The sequence below is a fragment of the Toxoplasma gondii genome, chromosome II, assembly GCF_000006565.2.
Source record: "Toxoplasma gondii ME49 chromosome II, whole genome shotgun sequence".
Taxonomy (NCBI): domain Eukaryota; phylum Apicomplexa; class Conoidasida; order Eucoccidiorida; family Sarcocystidae; genus Toxoplasma; species Toxoplasma gondii.
The window spans coordinates 119,409-139,013 of record NC_031469.1 but is presented as its reverse complement, the minus strand read 5'-3'; the positions used below and the strand labels follow the sequence as shown (position 1 = coordinate 139,013).

Sequence of the window (19,605 nt, the reverse complement as noted above, 5' to 3'; positions counted from 1 at the left end):
AGATCAGTCGCCTTTCCGTTCCAACGATCAACGTCTCTGGCATTTCCTCGCTGAGAGCACCTTTATATGTTCCTCATTTCGTGTTTAAAAAACACACCGGACCACACGTCCTCTTCGCGAACAGTTTCTTCGAGATCTCGTCTCAACTTGCGTGAGTTTCGTCCACTTCGTCTGCGACTCTTTCAGGTAGACTTTTCCTCAAAAAGAACGTGCATGCAGCCTACACTGAGGTGAACAGCAACAGGTACGCGTATTTGCATGCCACTTCTCGAGTCGATTCCACTTTTTCTGCAGAACCCGTTCGATTAATTTGCGACCCGAGATTCCTTTCTACATCTTGAAGTTCCACCCGCCAGACAGAATCTTCCCTGAACAGTGTTCTGCATGCACTACTCAAAAAGATCGGAGCACACGGAGCACTCTATCGACACACACAGTGGGATACAGGGACGTCGGTAGGGTAAACAAGAAAACAAATTGAGATCGTAGCGACCTTATGTCCACCGGAGACCTAAAACCACGTCTTGCACGTTCTTACGCAAAGAAGGCTTGCTTGTCGGTTTCTCTGCTCATTATCTGTGGTGGCGGACCGTCTCGTAGACCATAAACACTCCGTACCTCCTGTACGCCTTCACAAACGTCATGCGCAGCTTGTGGACGTCAATATCACGATTTCGACATATACTGATCTTTTCAAATTGATCCCTTCTTCCAAGCACGTGGACGCAGCTCCACCCGTGGAGATAGCCTGTCATTTGATAAAGTCCGGAATTTGTTACAAACGCGCTCTTCCCTTTCTAAAGAGTTCCAGGATGAATATAGCTGTTCGGGCCGCGTGTTGTGATTGTGGACGCCCGCTATGCTCCAGACGCCAAAGTGTTCAGTGAAACAGTCCCTCGACTAACTGGTTTCCGTAAGTTAAGCAGATCGTAGGGGATTGCATGCCTGCCCATAATGCGTTTCCCTGGGAAGTTCGAGTTGCCAATTTGCAACGCGTGACAGAATCACAGAGGTCGTTCGCTGGGCCGTATCTTTGTGCTGAGATGCATGTTCTCTCAGTGTTTTGTGAAATGATCCTTGAAACCAGATCTGTAGCACCGTGCCATTGTGGGAAACGTTGCTCGCGTGCGGTGTTCGTGCAAACTAGCCATTCTGACGCGTCAGACAGCGAGTTCTTTCCGAGGCTGTGTGCTCAGCGTTCTTAGCAGAAAGAATGAGTCGACAGAGTCTAGTATTTAGAAATGTTTAAAAAAACGTTCAGTGGTGTGGACTCCCCACTTTCGTCGGGAAGAGGGCACACTTGCCTCACACGAATAGATATCAGGGGAAACGACACGTGCATCCAGATGTACACAGGATCTTCTCGATTTACTCCAACAAACCAATGTCCGTGATCTTCGCGACCTTAGACGGGCGGCCGCCGCTGCCGCCGAGAGCCTCAATAGCCTGGACGGTAGGCCACGACTCAGTTGTGATCTTCCCGAAAACAACGTGTCTGCCGTCGAGCCACTCTGTCTTCACGGTGGTGATGAAAAATTGGCTGCCATTGGTGTTCGGACCTGCACCCACAGAAGAGGGACGCGGCAAACGTTTGTATCAACGCCTCACCCAGGCCTCTGTGTAATGCGACTTTCTGCACGCATCTGCCCACGACACTTCAGAAACTCCAGTCTTGCAGTTCTGCGAAACTCCGGTTCTCTGTGGCCGCAGAATTGCTCTCCGTGGCGCGAGTGGGGAAGTGTGGTGCCATGTGTCGACGCCGGGTCGACGGAAGAAATTGAGATCCACCGGCATTCCAAGCTTGCTGGCCGTACAGGATCTAAAAACTACGCGTATTCACCTTGAGAGTACATGACTCTGCAGGCTGGAGCAATGACCCTTACCGGCGTTCGCCATAGAGATGACGCCTCGCTCGTGCTTCAAATCAAAGTTTTCGTCGTCAAATCTTCGGCCGTAGATGCTGTGTCCTCCAGTGCCGTTGTGGTTCTCGAAATCTCCTCCCTGAGGCATTTTAGTGGACGGGGAAATGACAAGTTTGACACGAAGACAACAAAGTCGTGTACACGAGGACACTGGCGATCTTCCTCGTCTGACGGCACACCACGATGTGTTCCAGCCCGGACACCCTTTTCTCCGTCAGTAGGGTCGTTTCAGTTGAGAATCACCGATTTCCAGCGTTTGAAAACATCCGACAGAATGGCCACACTTGCTCAAAGAAGCAACTGCTCTCTGCACCCTCACCAAGCGTGGATGATTTCCACGTCGATCTTGTCACAGTCCATCGGCTACAAGGCAAGTGTGGGTCCATGCGGTGGTCGCCTGCCGAGCGTCGTGTGGGCAGGAACCGGATCCGCGTCAGACGTTCGAAAATACCATTCTTGTACGATTTGAGAGAGACCGCTGCGATGTCATCGAACATCGGAAATGCGACACACGTCGATTCGGACTGGAGGGACGTTTTACCTGGATCATGAAGTCGGGGATGATACGGTGGAAAACGCTGCCCTTGTACTTGTCGAAAAGGCCAATGAAGTTCTTGACAGTTTTGGGAGCGATGTCCTCACGGAGCTCCAAGATAATGCGCCCGGCATGTTCACCGTCGATGTCGATATCCATGTACGCCTAGAAAACACACACACACACACACCCAGCAACGTGCACTTTTTCCCGACGTCGTTTTCCGGAGCCTTCTATCCCTTCGTATCTGTGCAGAAGACCTCAGAAAGTGAACGGAGAAACGCCGCGTAGCCTGGATAAAACCCGCACGTTCACTGTGTTTGGGATGGCTTACCTTTCTGACTCCGGCATTTTCTGCCACGGCGCCAGACACCGCAAGAGCGAGGAAAAGCAGCTGCAACGCAGGGACACAAATTGTCACGGAATGACTTGGTGAGACAGCGAAAAACCCAACTTTGTCTGTCTCAACGCCGTCCAGAAAACGAGACGGCCTTCCGATGCACTCAAACTAAGTTTTCGCTCTCCGCGTTCTGCACACATGGACATTTGAAGACACACGAGGTTAGGTTCGCAGCTGGCTAGTCCCTCGCCTCTCCGTCCGTCGAAATGAAACGCCCCTCTGGAGAGTTTTTCCGCCTTAGTATGCGCACGCAGGCATCCCCTCTTTCTTCCCCGGCTCTTTGTGTCTCAGGTGCCGCACGGAAGGATGACGCCGAAAACAGCCTAGACCGCCGCGACTAGGTTTCCCGGTGTTTGGAAACTGTCGCTGACTCACCACGAGCTTCATTTTCAAGGTCGTCTAGAGCCGTCACCAAAAAGATCGCAAACACAACTCGTTTCAGAAAAAGATCTCGGGAAGGTGACGAAAAGTGTCAGGCCCAAAACGACCCCTTTCTCTTCGACTCTCCTCCGTCGCGAACCTCCCATGTGCCTCCTGGGGGGGAGGGGGGGGAGGGAAAAGCGCAGAGACAGGAACGGGACCCGCTGACTGGTGCAGTGCCGCCACCAAAGAGCACATCGCCGTCGGCAGCAGAAACCGCTTCTTTTCTAGCAGGGCAAATCAAGCGAGCATGAATGTAGTCAGGCCCGTTTGCACGCGGAAAGAATGACGAAGTCAGTCTTCTTTCCTGGGTTCGAATTGCCACACCGTGTCTGGAGTTGGACCTTTGCGACGGGATGATCGAGGGCTTTCTGCAAAGCCGAACTTGCGTGCCGGCGTATAGTGAACAAGATGAGGTGGCGTTCCTGCAAGAAAACAAAAGCATCACAGCAAACTTTTTTCCCTGCTGCCACGTGTGCACGTGGAAAAACACCGCGTGACTCTCGTTGAAGCAATGCAGAACGACTGTTGGCGTGTCTTCAAACGACAAATCACGTTCTCCGTTGTGTTCTGAGGAGAGGAGACCGCCACGGCGTCAGGGTAGCGAGTCTGGACATCCCAAACAGCGATTGACATCTGGTTGTGCGTTTAGATCTAGGCCGGAAACAACGCATGAGTTTTCATCCGGAAGTTTCAGAAGCAGCCTTCCGGGGTCGTCAGCATCGCCACCACGCGTAGATACATGCGTGCTTTCGTCCCCGAGAAAGGTCCCCTTCACAGCACAGAACGGCGGAAGTTCTGCGTTAGCATCGCTTCAAGGACCCTCAGTATAACCATAGTGACAACACTTTTCGAGTGACTGTCCGTCGCGCTCTCTCTGAGTCCCAGACTGCTGTTGAAAATGACAGGAGAGGAACGTGGATTCTTCAGGTGAGCCTGTTCCGCCAGAAAACCCGTGAAAGTCGCTCGTGTTTTAGGAAGTGTGTAATCGTCAGAGTATCTGCCTCCTGTTGCCGGCGAAAGCCAGTTTCATTTACTTCTCCAGCACATGCCAGTTGCGCGTGTCTTTCTTGCACACTGGAGCAGGATTGGGTAGACGAATCGAAAGGCTACAGAGTTTCGCTTCACAAAGACACTCCAGTGGGTTGTTTTCGCAGGGTAGGCATGGCACAAGTGGAGCCCCCACGTCATGCTAATGCAACGGAGGACGAAGTTTCAACATAATCTGACCTGAGACCACCGAAATGCCTAACGGCGTTAAACACAAAGTTGGAGATCGAATGTAACGTGTATCCTTATCCACAATGTCTCGACAAAAAGTAGAACTACGTTTGTTAGTGAAACGTGACACTAGACCGAATCTGCGAGAAAAAAATACATCTTAAATGAGAGGATCGTCTTGAGTATAAGGATACACCGGCATCTAGCGTGGTCCTACAGTGGAGGTACCAGCTTCAGTCCTCTCTATGGTGTCTTGTACTCCATCGCGAAGACCCTTTGATCGCTGCGACTCACACGAATGAGACAAATGAGACCTTTGCTTTGAAAACATGGGGAAAATGGATATTCTTGAGTACAAGGATGTCCCAGACTGGTGTGGTTCGTGCGACGGGCGTTCGCCCGTGTGCATGGTGTTTTGCCCTTTGTGAAGGGGATTACCCGAGCAGATCATTTGGATGGATGAAGAAATCCATTTGCCAGCAGTCCCTTCCGTTTGCGAGTACAGAGGAGTAGACTGAAGTCGAACTCTGCTGTTGAGGATGCAGACGGAAAATGACGCACGCAGTCCCCAAACCACCGACGCTGTGACATGCTACTCCTTCAACCTAGTTTCCTGGTACTCCTAGGTAGAAAGGGCCTCCAGAAAAGAACGAATTCAATCCCCCTTGCCAAAGACGCCTGTCTCTGCTGGCAAGTTCCATTGACGCGAGATTTCCACTTTTTGAAATTAGAGAAAACTCTGGGAAGACTCGTAGCCCCAGCACTCTGAGCGAGAAAGAGGCTCGACCTGTGCAGAGGGACGCTGGCCTCCCTGCGTTCTGCTGGTCCCTTTTTTTCGACTTGCTGCGTCGAGACGCAGATGCTTACTGGCAGTTCCACTGCTCCATTTCTACTCTTCATCAGGCAAAGGCAGGAGATGGGATTCTCACGCGAGGAAGAATTTGTTGAGTCACTAATGAAAGTTTTTCTGTCACTCGCGAGAATGATTCCCATGGAGTAGGAACAGGTAATTTGTCAAATTCAGCAGGGCGGAAAAGGGGTTCCTCCGTCACCCGACATCCGACGTTATAGCCACCCTTATAAAACACGAAGAATCTCTACCGTTTCTCTGTGTGAATCATCTACTCGTCAGTTGCTTCCACTGAGTTCACATGCATGCGGTGGAGGAAATGACGCTTTCGCATTTTCCAACAAAACATCTTGGTATCCGAAAGTCTTCCAGAAGCAAATGTCAAATGACCGATGTCTCAGCTACGTGGCGAACACGAATTGTTCCTTACCCAGAGTTTTACAGTGATCGTTTGCTGGTACGTCCCTGGAAGACTACACGTACCCTGACTGAAGAATCTGAAGATAGCACTGGCAGTAACGTGACTGAAACGTATAGCAGAGAGTAGAGTCAGTAGACCATTCCAAAGTCATTTTGGCGCTCTGACTGGTGCAGTGGCATCGAAACCAAAATGATCATGAGATTTTATGTCGAGCTTGCCTCAAAATCGTTCACACCTCGTTACAGAGGGTGTTTGTGTTCAGTACGAGACGTGGTACGGTCCACAGCTGCTAGCATATCCCTATTTTAACAGTTTTCAACCTATTTGAGTGTCGCACTCCGTTGCAACATCTAGATAGTGAAACAATCCACCCTTACAATGAATTAGGAAGACGTGTTTTTCTTCCGGTGGGGAATTATCAGATACCATAGGAGACTTTCTACCGCGTTACTCCGAGACTACCACCTTGACAGCTCGTTTGTCTCGTCAACCCTCACACTCGCTCCTTGTCAGCCGCAGAAGGCGGTACACCTGTGTAAATTTCCGGGCTCATTATTGCACGGTTGATTGCATCAGCGTCAATTATAGAGACCCTCACTATATCGCAGCAGGCCTCCAGTTGTCGTCTCTCGACATGGGAAACCCCCACGGGACACCTGATATTGTATACGGGCACGCTACATCCCCTTCTTTCTGTCAAATGAGCTCTCTAAAACGGTGCCTTCTGAATGTAGTCACAATCACGAACGGTGAAACCATTTACTATCGCGTATGAGTCGTGAAAACACTGTACTCTTGCGGCATTTGAGCTTGCTGTCGCCGTGGCCGATGGATAATTCTGAGCACAAAAGCTCAGTCTCTCTAGGTTTCGGGACCCGTTATTTTGTTCGAGAGAACGGGTCACACTTTCCAGAAGAGTTTTTTCCTTTTGTGTCTGAGAGACGAAGTAAATATCGGTGGCTCCATTTAAAACTTGCGGATTTCCGCCGACGCATGCAGCGGCAAAACCGTGGCAGCCGTAACAGCTGCTTCTGAGACCCTGCAACTCCCGTGGGGTTTGTGTAATGGGTGAGTTTCTGCCCGCTTGCGACCGCCTTCCAGCCGCTTTTCTGGACAAGACGCATCTTTCTTCGAAAAGAGAAAGGTGCTGCGGCAAAGTTCTCTTTCTTCGTCACTGTACACGGCGCCTTTCTCGTCTGTCTGTTCGCCCGAGACTGCAGCAGCTCCCGGGAGCGTGGATCTCGGGGCAAGGCCGAGAGCCAGTTTGAGCTTCCTGGAAAACAGTTTTTTTCGCATGCGGGTCTTTCCGCTTCGGAGTTGTTGTTCTCTAGCTGCTCTCCTTCCTCCAGTCCCTTTCCCGTCCGTCTCCCGTAAACTTTACGTATTCTCCGGCGAAAATGTGTGCTTTCCGGTCCGCTGCGGACTTCGTGCCGGAAACGGAAAACGCCACCTTGTCTAGGCGGAGTTTCTTCGCGATTTACGCACAACAAACGCTTGTCCGGCCGCGTCTTTCAACTCTTGGGTCTCGTTGGTTTGCACCGTGAAAAATCCATGTCATCGAGGTTCTTCTCTCGCGTTCGACAGGCTGTCTCATTTCCTGGGGCGCCGAACCCCCGGTTTGCCGCCATCCTCATCGCAGTCGGCTGTGATATTTGACTTCCGTGGAATCTCAGAAAGCCGACAACGAGCGACAGACTTTGTTGAGAATTGCTGGGGGACACTCTGAGAGAATGCTCTGAAGTGGAACCTGTTTCACACCCTGTCAAGCAACCCAATTTGCGAAAAGTATCTCACACCTGCCCTCCCGAGTCTGAGCAAACTGCGGCTGCGAGTCATCTTCGTTTTCCTGATCTCCAGAGCAGTCGCCTGCCGTTTTCCGGCGCCGCGGAGGGACTCGTGATTGTTTTCTAGTTTTTTCTGGTTTGCCTTTCGTGTGCCCTCGCTCTTTCCCCCTCTTTCTGTTTCGCCTCTTCTTCCCCCTTCGGTCCCGCCATCCATGGCAGTGCGCGCTGGACCGTTCCGAGACTGTCTACCAAACGGTCTGCGTCTTGGCCTCGCTGCTCCTCCTTTTTTTCGTTCAAGATGGTGTCTGGAGCCGAAAAACACGATCGCTGGGTGCAGTGCGACAAGTGCGACAAGTGGCGGCGCTTGCCGGGGTGTACAGACACCGAGTACGCGGCGTTGATGGCGAATCCGCGATGGCAGTGCAACAAGAATCGTTGGGATCAGGCCCGCGCGTCTTGCGCTGCACCAGAGGAAGAAGACACTTGCGACTCGAGCATCGATGGCTTGCCTTCCTCTCAGCTGCCGACTCCTGCGAGTGAGTCCGCGTTCCCCCTCGAAGCTCTCGGCCACCCGCCTGTGCTCGACGCGTGCTCAGACGCACTCGGCACCACTGGGTCGTTCGTTTCTCCCGCGTTTTCTGAGGAGAAGGCGCTCGGCGCTGCGGCAGCCGCAGCAGGGTGGAGTCGCCGTGGCGCGTCTGCCGCTCCGCGCGGCGGCGGGAGCCGAGGGGAGAAGTGCGCCAGAGTTGGCCGACGTCAGAACGCGCTGAACAGCGACGCCTTCGCTGCACTCGGACTCCAAGAAGACGAAGAACCTGTCGGCTTCGCGCCCCGCCAAGGCGCGTTCCAGACGCTGCTGCGCGCACAAGAAACGAACTTCCAGCTCGACGCAGAGGAAGAAGACGCACTCGCGCGCGACTCTTCCCCGAGCCGCCTGTCGCAAACTGCCTCCTCTCTAGAAGGCCTCTCGACGGGGAAAAAACGCTGTTACCCCTCTGCCACCCAAAGAGGCAAGAAAAGAAAGTGTGAGGACGCAGTCGAAGCAGGCGGTCGCGCAGAGACTCCCGCTGAACGCGGAGTCGCCCTGCCTCACGAAGACGCAGCTGGACTCTGGGCTCCTGGACACTCTGGCAGAGGTAAACGCTCTTTGTTCACACATACAGGGGATGTCACCACCAAATGCTGAGCAGGAAAAAAGGGAGGCGCGTCTTGGTTTCGGAGAGCCAGGGTCGATATCTTGCGTCACTGTTCGTTTCTCACGTGTCTTGTTCGAGAGAAAAGGAGACGCGCGCGCCAGCCGCCGCATTCTCTTTGGAAGCATTTCCAGAGAAAGTACGAGGATGCAAGATTGCGCATCTCTGTGTAGGTGCAGGGATGCATCTACTCACTTTCGTAGATCTGCGGGTGTGTGGACGTCTTTCCCGGTTGAGTTTTCTCGCTTTGAGGAAGCAGCAAGCCTCTTCATGGGCGGTCGGGTCCTGACGACTGGCAGTCGAGAAGCTGGAAGAAGTTGCCCCAGAGAGACACCGTTATCGTCCTCGTCTTCTCGCAAAGAGGTTCGAGGGCAGGCTCGACGCGGTTGTCGGAGGTTCTGTTTCTGCCTCTGGACGTCCCAGTCTTTTTCTGCGTTTCAATCTGGTGAACCGATCGTTCGTCTCTGGGCGTTTCAGTGGACACCCTCCTCACCTTTCTGCAGAGCGCCTTCTTCCTGCTGTCTGCTTCCTCTTTGCAGCTGCGGTGCTTTCGTCAGGCCTCCGCGGACCCGGAGGCTCGACAGCGGCGTCGGGGGGCGCGACTGGACAGCCTGCCTCGACCTCGAGCTTCCCTGCAGTGTCTTCGCCTTCTCTCTCCGCCTCTGGATCGGGAGCACACCCGAGTGTGACGCCGAATGCGCATGCACAGACCTCTTCGGAGCCTGCCGCGGTCGGCCGGGCTTCATCGCCAGTCGTTCCCCCACTGGAGACCCTGCAGACTGGTCACACCGCGTCTTCCCGTGTCGAGGAGACGGCGCATGCGCTGGTGCAGTCGCTGGCTGCGGGTGGCTGGATCGACCGGGAGAACTTGGCGCAGCTGCTCTCGACGCTGCCGCAGAAAGCTCAGGGGGCGCCCTGGGCCAGAGGCTCCGACCTCTCTGCCCTTCTCGCTTCGACTTTCGCAGCTCCGCTGAGAAACGCAGCCGCCCCTGGAGAGGACAGCGAAAACAAGGCCGTCGGCCCGGTCTCCAGGGGAGACGAAGCTCTCTCCAACTCCGCGGCCCTATCTCTCGGATGTGAGCCTTCCAGGAAGAAGGAAAGGTCCTTCTTCGGTCCTCGACAGGGTTGAAGCCGAACGAAGCTCACGGGAGACTTGGATCTCTCGAGACGCACTTTGCAGAGCTTCTCGTCTTTCATCAACGCTTTACATGGGCATATCCTACACAGATACAAAGACACACACATACACATACACAGTCCCATGCACACGAGAATACAAAAATGTGACACGTTCACATACTTTAGTCCCTGTATATTATATATATATATATATATATGTGTGTGTGTGTGTGTGCATATGCATGCATGTTTGTATGTCTATACGTGCATCCTCATCCGCATATATTCAAGTATTTTATATTCTCATACATGTTGCCACGATATACGGAGAAGACCCGTTTCCTCGAACATGATCTACGCACCGACGTACATGGACTCCAGTGTAGTTACACGAATGTACGCATGCATATGTTGACTTTGGTCTTTGCGTGTGACGTTGCGGCCGTGGGTGACTTTCGATCCACGACCCTTTGCGTCTTTGTGACGTTTCGTCTTTCGATTTCTTCTCTCCAGCTTCGACCTGCGGAGAGAACTGGACGACTGGAGCGGCGCCGACTGGAGGCGGGCGCGGAGCGGCTCTCGCCAGGACCCAAGGGCCCCTGCCTGTGAAGACGCAGCTCACTCCGCATTTGCTTCCGAGCGAGGCACCGAGGGAGGCGACGGAACTCGAGATGCCTAAGCATGCAGAAGCAGAGACGAAGGGCATCGCAGAGGCGACGAGTGCAGCAGTCGACAACTGGGTACAGGTAAAATGAGCACGGAGTTCAGAACTTCGGGGCAAGTCCACCATTTCAGCATGCACCCATGTGAAGAGGCCTCTTCTCCGGCCAAACGGAGCCGGAAGTGACAAAGGGGTTCTGCGCATTTGTGGAGGTTCCTCTACGTTCCGGTATCGCTTCCTGTGCAATCTCCAGGTGTCTGTACACACGTCAACAAGCCGAAGCACCCACTTTGCCTTCTGCACCTTGTTTCACTGAGTTCTTAGCGTGAAGAAACGGGCGAAAATGGTTCAGATTCTTTATGAAGACTTTCTTTCCCTTTGCCCATCTCTGTGTAGACTCAGAGCTCCCCCCCTCCCCCCGCGCTGGTCTTTCCTTCTTCTGTTTCTGCTTCTTCTTCCTTCGCTTGATCTGCGTGAAGAAAAGGCTCTATGCCTTTGTCGTGTTCTTGCTCTTTCTTGTCTTCCACTTTCTCTTCTTTCGCTTCTTTTTCCGCGGCCAGTTGCTAGACGCCCTCCTTCTGCTCCCCCTGCGTTTCTGTTTTTTCAGTGTGAAGCCTGTAAGAAATGGCGCCGTCTGCCAGCGAGTGTCGATCCGGACCGTCTGCCTGAGACTTGGCTGTGCGCCATGACTTTCTGGGATCCGTTCCACGACTCCTGCGACGCGCCGGAGGAAGACTACCGCGACACTGTGCCTCACTCCGGTCAGGGGGCGCTGCCTGCAGACTCGGCGCCTTCGGGAGGGTGCGAGGGCGGTCCAGCTCTCCAGGAGAGGAACCGAAAGACGTCGCTGTCGGAGGAGACTCTCGCGAAACTCGTACAGACGGCCAAGCCGATGTCGGGGACGCAGGGAGACCTGGCCGTGGGGACGCGCGGCGGGACGACAGAGGCTCTGAGACCGCTAAGAGGAGAAAGAGACGGCGACGGACGAAGGCCGTTCGAGAGAGTTTTAACTGGCGGCGGTGCTCTCTCTTCTCCGAAGAAGTTCCTCGGCGTCGGGATCCAGGTCCCCGCAGGAGGTCCAGGCGCCGGAGCGTCGTCTGCTTTCGCGCTCGACCGGGCCAGGGACCTCTCAGGCCTCGGCGAGAAGTTCGCGCCTCCTCCAGGCCCAGGGGGGCGAGGCCGGAGGACCCGGGGCGACGGCCGCGGTCGGAGAGAGAAGGAAGAAGACGGAGAAGCGATGAAATTCAGAGATGACACCTGGGACACAAAGTCTCTGGGAAACTCTCACAACCTCCAGAGACAAGGTACACTTTGGGGTGTGTATTGCGATATCCCCAAAGTCTGCACTTTTTTTACATGCATTTGTCTAGGTGATGTGATACGTTGCTGCAGCGATATATATACACGACTTGTTCTGTCGTTGTCTGGCGCTTCCTCTTCTTTGCGTTTTTCCTATTACAGGGAGACATTTTTTTTGTGCGTTCGGTGTGTAAATTTTGTGCTCAAAGATCCACGAAACGTCACTCTCTTTCTCCTTTTTGCCGTCTCTGTGTGGCGGAAGCGCCGCGAGCTTTGCTGCCACTGCTGAGCGCGTCGGGACTCTTGCAGCTGCGTTTCTTCTAACGAAATCCGTTCTTGTGTCCTGTCTTCTTCTTTCGTAACTTCAGGCTCAAGCCACGATTTAGCTGCTTTCTCGTCCTGGATGAATTTCGGCGCGGTAGCCGCTTCTCCTTTTTCTCAACTCGGCGGCGCGCCTGCCTCAGACGCCTTCGCCGATGGAGCTGTAAGTTTGTGTTTTTCTCGGATGTTCTTCTCGATTTTCGACGCATTCTCGCTTCTCGCCTCCTGCATAGGGGTCGGGGACATGTTGCAGAGCGCCTTCTTCGCGCCTCGACGTTTCCTCGTCGCAGACCTGTGGTCGATGGTCTCCTTTTCGCCTGGAGTGTGATTCGCTAGAGTCCTCTCTTGTGCCTCTGTGTTTCTTTTCAGGCCGTAACCGTTCTGCGTATTCCTCCTGCCGCGAGAGAGTCAGGCCATCCTCTCGCGGACCGACTGTTGCTCTACGCCGCAGACGGTACGGACTGAATCTTCTGAGAGCACATTTCTCTTCTGCTCACTGTGGCTATATCTCGCGCATTTGCAGGCAGCAGCGGCCCTTTTATCTGGCACTCCTGAAAAATCTGTATACTTCCTTCTATGCATGCAGCTGCACATTCAAGTTTCGCGACCTGCTTTTTCTTTAAGCGCCGCCATTTCGGATACGTTCATACTTCCACCTATATTTATCTATATCTATCTATCTTCACTTATACGTACATGACTTGCTGTCAAAGGTTGATTGTTGTGTTTCGTTCACTCTTTTAACTTTTTGGTCCTGGAATGTTCTGTTTTTTCCCGAGGTTTCTTTTCCGTTGCTGGTTGACTTTTGATTTCTTTTTTTTTTATCCTTTTTTTTCAGGAACAGTGGCGAGTTGCTTGGCGTGCGAGTTGCCGTTTCAAACGTTGCAGCTTCGTCTGTTGGAGGCGTATCGTTATGAGACTCCGTCGCGTCCGGAGGCATCTCTGGATTTTTCTTTCGTGTCTGGATTCTCTTCTGCGACTGCGGCGCCAGGCCGCAGACACCGGGGAGAGTCTGGCGATGTTGGTTCTTTTTCTCGCGAGCACTCGTTCTCTGCTTCTCGAGAGGGTTTGCGGTCGTCGAAGGCGTCTTCTCCTCCGGCGGGTGCTGCGGCGTCTCAGAGTCTGAATCGCGCGTCTTCTTCTCTCTCCGACAATGGTCTTTTCCCTCTTTCGTGTCTGCACCTTCTCTCGCAGCTGGAGTCTCCTGGAAGAGAAGACGACGTCTTTTCCGACTTTTTCGACAAGAAAGGCGACGCGTTCGCCAGGTCCTCCGTCGCAGGCGTCGAGACGCCGGGGGACAGAGGCCAGGGGGCTCTGGAGGGAGACAGTGCGTACTTCTCGTTTCTCGAGAAGAACGCGGGCAACGCATGCGCGCCGAAAAGCGCTTCTCTCGGATCCTCGAACGAGGTCTGCGTTAGCCTCGACTTCGCTGCCAACGTTCGATGGCCGGGCGCCGAGATGCTCTCCTCCGACTCGGAGGAAGAAGACTGCTGCGGCGGACGCGAAGCCGCAGGACCGGCGAGGAGTGAAGCTGGGAAGGAGCGAGAGGATGAGGGAAGGCCTCGGAAGGCGGCAAGCGCGTCGACCTCGGTGTCGGAGAGGCGCGAGAAGGCGAAGAAGGAGCGAGAAGACGCACGGCGTCTGCAGTGCATGCTGAACTCGATGAGGGAATTGATGAGTTTGTGTCCACTGCTGGACGGACAGGTGGGCTGTCTGCCTTCGTCAAGTGAGCAGGGGAGACGACAGGAAGGCGGCCGCGAGGCGCATGCGGAGACGACAGAGACTGGACGGGGGGACTGCGGACGCGAGAGGAGAGAGGGATCTGCTGCGGGTCGGAGAGAGCTGGACAGCGGCCGAGGTGGCGGCCTCCAGAGAGAAGAAGAGTTCAGACTGGAGAGGCGAGAGGGAAAAGCGAACCGAGAAGACAGACCTGAAGAAGAGCACAGAGACACCGGACGCACGCGACCCTTCGCCGTCCTCGAGTTGAAAGACATCATCAGCTTGGTCTGTATGGCGCCCGACGCGAACGGAGAAAACGAGGAAGAGGAAGACACCTGCCGCAGAGAACGAGAACGAAAAAAGAGAAAGAAGGAGCCTCAAGAAGAAGAGAGAGAAGAGGAAGAGAAGGAAGAGGAAGATGAGAAGGAAGAGGAAGAAGAGAAGGAAGAGGAAGAAGAGAAGGAAGAGGAAGAAGAGAAGGAAGAGGAAGAAGAGAAGGAAGAGAAGGAAGGGAGGGAGGAGGGAGAAGATGAGGGAGAGAGGGAAGGGAGGGAAGAGGAGGAGAGAGGAGAGAAAGCGGAGCAGATTGGGCGTATAGGAGAGGAACATACAGAAGGTGAGAAGGAAGAGAAAGAACAGGCGGACGGTGACAGGAAGAAGAGGGGACAGACTGTGGATGTGGTGGAAGTCGAGGTAGAGGAGGGAGAGGACGCCGAGCAGGAAGGAGACCGAGGCCTTCAGCAAGGAGAGGAGTGCAGCGAAGATAAACGACAGGAGGCAGACGAGACAGAGGAGAGAGGCGAGACAGAGGATACAGCTGAGAAAGAAGGACGAGAAGGGCCGTCAAGAGCTGGCTGCGATGGAGAGGAGGGAAGAGTGAACGAGGGAGAAAAAGAGAAGGAACAGAAGAAGGCAGGCGAAGCGGGCGAGGAAGATTTCCAGAGCGCAGGACAGGAAGAAGTGAGAGAAGACGCGGCCGAGACAGACAGGAAAGTCGACAGCGATCGACAAGACGAAGAAACACAAAAAGAGAGAACAGGCGAACTCGAATGCGGCGAGGGGGAGGCAGCAAAGGAGACGGAGGAGACAGAAAAGGAAGCAAAGGAGACAGAGAAAGCGGAGGAGGAAGCAAAGGAGACGGAGGAGACGGAAAAGGAAGCAAAGGAGACAGAGAAGGCGGAGGAGGAAGCAAGGGAGACGGAGGAGACGGAAAAGGAAGCAAAGGAGACAGAGAAGGCGGAGGAGGAAGCAAGGGAGACGGAGGAGACGGAAAAGGAAGCAAAGGAGACAGAGAAGGCGGAGGAGGAAGCAAAGGAGACGGAGGAGACGGAAAAGGAAGCAAAGGAGACAGAGGAAGCGGAGGAGGAAGCAAGGGAGACGGAGGAGACGGAAAAGGAAGCAAAGGAGACAGAGAAGGCGGAGGAGGAAGCAAAGGAGACGGAGGAGACAGAAAAGGAAGCAAAGGAGACAGAGAAGGCGGAGGAGGAAGCAAAGGAGACGGAGGAGACAGAAAAGGAAGCAAAGGAGACAGAGAAAGCGGAGGAGGCAGAGGCGGTAGGGACAGGGGGGTTTCCGAGGGAGAAACAGAGAAATAAGCAAGAAGAGAAGCTGACGAAGCCTGGAGACGAAGAAGAGGTTGCGCGCATCGAGGAAGAGACTTCAGAACAAGCAGAGGGCAAGAGGGAGAAAGCCGCCAAGGATGGCGACGTTCCGGGGAAGAAGGAAGAACAAGGAAAGGAGGGAGGGGAGAGCAGCGTACTAGGCGGCCCTGAAGAGACACCAGCAGCGAAGGAGACCGTTTTCTCCGCGCCCCAGGAAGGAGACAGCGTCCAGGGAAGCGCAGGCGGAATGCCCGTCACAGAGAAGCGTTCATGTTCGGTCCGCGGCGAGGCAGAGAAACTCGAGGAGACCGAAGAGGAAGATCTAGCTCTCCCTTCTTCGCACACCGCGAGGAAGAGGAAGCACAGTGTCTTGTCGAGTTCCAGTGAAGACGAGAAGGAGAGAGGAGAGGCTGGAGGGAAAGACACAGAAACAACGAAGCGCGCCGAGATCTCCGCGGAGCAGAGCAGCGCTCTCGTGGCGCAGGCGACTCTGCATATGTCTGCCCCGGCTGCTGCCAAAACGCGTTCTGGAGGAGCGAAGAAGAGAAAGAAGAACAAGAAGAAGAACAAATCCAAGGCTTCAGAGACACATCGATTGTCACCCGCGACAGAAGAGACGAGAAAACCCGCCTCTCTGGAAAGTCAAATACGAAACTCTTCCCGCCCCCCCGCTCTTGTTGGACCCGTCAGACAACAGAGCTCCTGTCCAACGGCCAGCTGCGACGCTTCGTCTCTGAGCTTGACAGTGCTCGCAGTGTCTCCGTCGGGACCGCTGCCTTCTTCGGCTCGGCTGGAGTCTGCGTGGAAGTCGGACCGGCAGGGTGTCTCCGCAGACCCCACAAAAGACCTCACTCCAGGAGACAGCGGGGGTTCGGCCTCTGAGAGCAACCTCGCCGCCGCGGAGAACCGGTGCCGCCTTTCGGACTCGCGAGTGGAAGCAGATTGCGAAGAAGAGGAGCGGAGCCTGGAGTCGAATTCTGGAAAGAAGGTCGAAGGCCTACAAGACGAGAAAGCGACTGCGTTGCCTTCGGGAGAGAAGAACTCTTCGTCTCTACGCTCTTCAGAAGTGCCTCCGGAAGAGCGGCGTTTCTCACGCAACACAACGAGCGCTCGCGGCTCTGCTTCGCAGTCGTCTTCCTTCGTTTCCACTTCCTCCCTTTCTTCTGTCTGTCTGTCACGGAGCACCTCGCCCCCCGCCGTCTCTCAGACTGCTTTGAAGGCAGAAGCCCGATGCCCGCCGGAGGACGGCAGCGTCTCCGGTCTCAGTCGCGTCTCGGAGCCCCACAGCGACTGCGCAAGTAGCTTTTTCTCCCCGACAAAGGAGCCGGCCTGTAAGAATGGCGCGCCTGCGGATGGCCCTGCACCTTCGCGCTCTGCAGAAGAGAAGAATGTGGCGTCCGAAGCTGCACCTTCGGAGGCGAAAGGCGCAGACCCTGGAGGAGACGGCGCGTTTGTCTTCCTTAGCACAGAAGCCGCCCGAGAGGAGCGCGAGAAGTTCGGAGACGAAGAAGGCCTTGAGGAGGGGGTGAGAAGTGGAGCGCGTCGAAGTCTCCGCGACAGAGAAGAGAACTCAGGTTCCCTTCTCTTGAGAGGAGTGGAAGTGGAGGGAGGCTCGCGGACCTGCTCCAACTCAAGACAGAGAGACTCAGATGTCTCTGAACCCCGCAGCGGGCCGTCGCGCCGAGAGTCGCCTCGGAGAGACTTCTCAACTGTCCACGACCAAGGAAAAGACCCGGAAGAGCCCCAGAGGGCGCGGGGCCGGAGTCGCTCTCCGTCGGAGCCGGGCCTCCCGCCTCCTTCGCCTATGTCGTCTCCACCTTCTCCAGGACCCCGCGACTCCAGCGGCTTTTTCGGGGACTCCCCTCGGTCCGCGCCTTCCTCGCCCGGAGCCTCGGCGTTGCCGCCTGCGGTTCCTGTCGATGTCGCCTCTCTCCCGCCCGCGCGAGCCGGACCTTTCCGAACCTCCGCCTTCGCCTTCTCGCCCCACGCCTCGCTCCAAAGGGGGCCCGCGCCCGTGGGGCTCCACCGGCCTCTGCTGGGCCACCCGCCTCGCGAAGGCGACGGACTTCTGGGTCCCGGCCGCCCTGTGGGCTCCGGAAGCTCGGGGGGGCCGCGTCCACCCTTCGAGCGGAGCTGGGAGAAGCGGCAGGGATTCTTCGGCCCTCGCCGAGGTGCAGGGCTCGAGCCGGAAGGCGACGAGTTCTCCGGCTCGAAAGGCACACGCGGCTTCAATGGAGGCGACCGCGACGCGGAGCGCAACGGGGATCGACGCGACGCAGGCCCGCGCGGCCCGAGCGGAGACGCGGGCGCCGGCAGACCCTCGAGCCCCACGGGGAGTGGAGTGAGCGGGGGCAAGGGCGCCGGCGGGCGTTCGGTGGTCTTCACTGGAGACTCAGGGGTTTCGAAGGAAGTCGAGTTGGACTCGGCGTCTGGGGGGTCGCGCCGCGGCTCGGGAACCTCAGCTCTCTCCTTGGCGCCCGTGACGGTCCTGGCGCCGCCCGCTGGAGAGTCCCCCGCGCGCCCGGTGTGCCCGCGAATCCTCAACCTGCCCTCGCATCTGTCTTCCGGGAGTTTTGGCCGAGCGGCGTTTTTCTCGCGCTCGGGCCGCGGTGAGTCTGCCCACTTCAACGAAGACGACTTCAAGGGATGCGGAGCCGCGAGCGGGAGTCCGAGCGGCTCCGAAGGCCGCGCGCTGCTGGGCGTGGGGCCGAAGGCCCGCGCTCCTTTCGGGCCTGAAAAGAGGGACTGGGGGGACCGGCGGCCCGGCTACGAAGGCGAACGGGGCGCAGACTCGCAGTGGGGCTTTTCGGAGGCTCCGAAAGGCCCTGAGCACGCGCGGCTTTTGCCTGGGTTTCCAAGCGGAGGACGGGTCCAGTTTTGGAGTGGAGGCTCATTCTACGCAGGGGGCGAAGACGCAAGTGTCTCCTCGCCTTCGGGTGCGTCGGTGTCCTTTGGGGGCTCGGGGGGTGAGTTTCCCGCGAGACCCGCGGCGCCGCCCGTGCTCTTGCCTCCGCCGAGCTCGTCCTTCAACTCGAAGTCGGGTTTCTCCGCCTACGGACCCGGTGGAGCCCAACTAGCTGGAGACAGCGGAGACGGCGCCCTGCGCCCCGTTCCGCGCCGCAGCGACAGCTGGGGCGACGAAGAGCGCGGCGAGCGCCGGCGAGGTGGAGGGGGTTCCGGCGCGGACTCCTTCTTCTATCAAGGCGAGGACGGCGCCTCTTTCTCGTTCTCCTCGTTCCATAGAAACCGAGAGACGCGAGACGTATACGCAGGGGGCGACGGGGCAGTCCTGCGACCCGGCGCAGGCGGCGGCGTGTGGCATGGAGGCGAAAGGAGAAGCTCCAGAGAGCTCGGGGGCTCGGGCTATCGCGCGTCGCATCGCAGGAGAGAGGACTGATAACTTTCTCCTCTTTAAAAGCCACACAGGTGCAGGTTGTTTGTAAAGTTTCTCTTGGTCTTCGCTGTGCTCTCTGGAGCAGGCGAGAGCAGGCGCTCTCGCCAGAGCCTGGCTTCGTTTTTTTCACGTTCAATGAAAAACCTGAGGTAAAAGACGTCTGCATGCGTTTCCGAAGGCGTTGCAAAGGGGTTGTGCCCTTGGACGCGAAGACTGACGGCGCCCCCACGAATCTGGACTTGCTTGGTGCACACCGTGTATCGTTCAGATTAGACCAATGAAAAAAACTCCGACTTTTCAGTGCCCAGGCCTGCACCCCAACAATACTCAAATTCGCTTTTCTCTCCGTTTTCTCTCCCTGTCTCTTCTCTCTGTTTGCTTCGCTTTCTCTCCCTTTCTCGTCTCTCCGTTTTCCCCTGTCTGCTTTGCGCCTTCGGGGGCAGTGATGCGTGCGTTTCTCTTTGCAAAGTCGCTGCGAAGCCGTTCCGTTCTGCTCGCGTCTCTGCTTGGGCGCTGGGCGCGAGGGACCCGCAGAAAAGTCTCGACACAGACGTTACACCGAACTCCGGCGTTAGTGAGGCTACGTACCTCTATTCACGTGACGTACGCCTAGAGTATCTGTGAAGAGGTCTTCACCCTTATGGTCGGGCCAGAAAATTGACACCTGTATGGTTTCTCTCTCCACCCGCTGCTTTCAACGCCCGCTTCTTCAAGAGACGACGCAGAGGCAGAGCTACGTAGAGGA

The 19,605-nt window shown here is 55.8% G+C and overlaps 2 protein-coding genes across 2 annotated transcripts; one reads left to right on the top strand and one right to left on the bottom strand.

The window, feature by feature from the left end:
* Positions 1–1,186: 1,186 nt before the first annotated feature.
* On the bottom strand, positions 1,187–3,540 carry TGME49_221210 (cyclophilin). The gene is made up of 5 exons (XM_002369910.2): positions 3,233–3,540; positions 2,792–2,851; positions 2,464–2,622; positions 1,884–2,001; positions 1,187–1,559 (listed from the first exon to the last, which is right to left on the bottom strand). Exons 1-5 carry the CDS (start codon positions 3,242–3,244, stop codon positions 1,369–1,371), a joined length of 540 nt encoding a protein of 179 aa, XP_002369951.1. The 5' UTR covers positions 3,245–3,540; the 3' UTR covers positions 1,187–1,368.
* A 3,340-nt stretch (positions 3,541–6,880) lies between these two features.
* TGME49_221200 (CW-type Zinc Finger protein) lies at positions 6,881–19,422 on the top strand. Its single transcript, XM_002369909.2, has 7 exons — positions 6,881–8,689; positions 9,286–9,822; positions 10,379–10,611; positions 11,134–11,830; positions 12,194–12,309; positions 12,516–12,600; positions 12,985–19,422. The coding sequence occupies exons 1-7, from the start codon at positions 7,852–7,854 to the stop codon at positions 18,861–18,863; spliced, it is 8,385 nt and encodes a 2,794-aa protein (XP_002369950.1). The 5' UTR covers positions 6,881–7,851; the 3' UTR covers positions 18,864–19,422.
* The last annotated feature ends 183 nt before the right edge of the window (positions 19,423–19,605 follow it).

Bases quoted from the DNA above. Each gene is read 5' to 3' on its own strand.
- TGME49_221200 (XM_002369909.2), top strand. From the start codon at position 7,852: ATGGTGTCTGGAGCCGAAAAACACGATCGCTGGGTGCAGTGCGACAAG. The intron at 8,690-9,285 runs GTAAACGCTCTT...TCCTCTTTGCAG, and splicing joins TCCTGGACACTCTGGCAGAG to CTGCGGTGCTTTCGTCAGGC. The intron at 12,601-12,984 runs GTACGGACTGAA...CTTTTTTTTCAG, and splicing joins GTTGCTCTACGCCGCAGACG to GAACAGTGGCGAGTTGCTTG.
- TGME49_221210 (XM_002369910.2), bottom strand. The intron at 2,002-2,463 runs GTAAAACGTCCC...AAAATGCCTCAG, and splicing joins TCCCCGACTTCATGATCCAG to GGAGGAGATTTCGAGAACCA. The intron at 1,560-1,883 runs GTAAGGGTCATT...CTGTGGGTGCAG, and splicing joins CATCTCTATGGCGAACGCCG to GTCCGAACACCAATGGCAGC.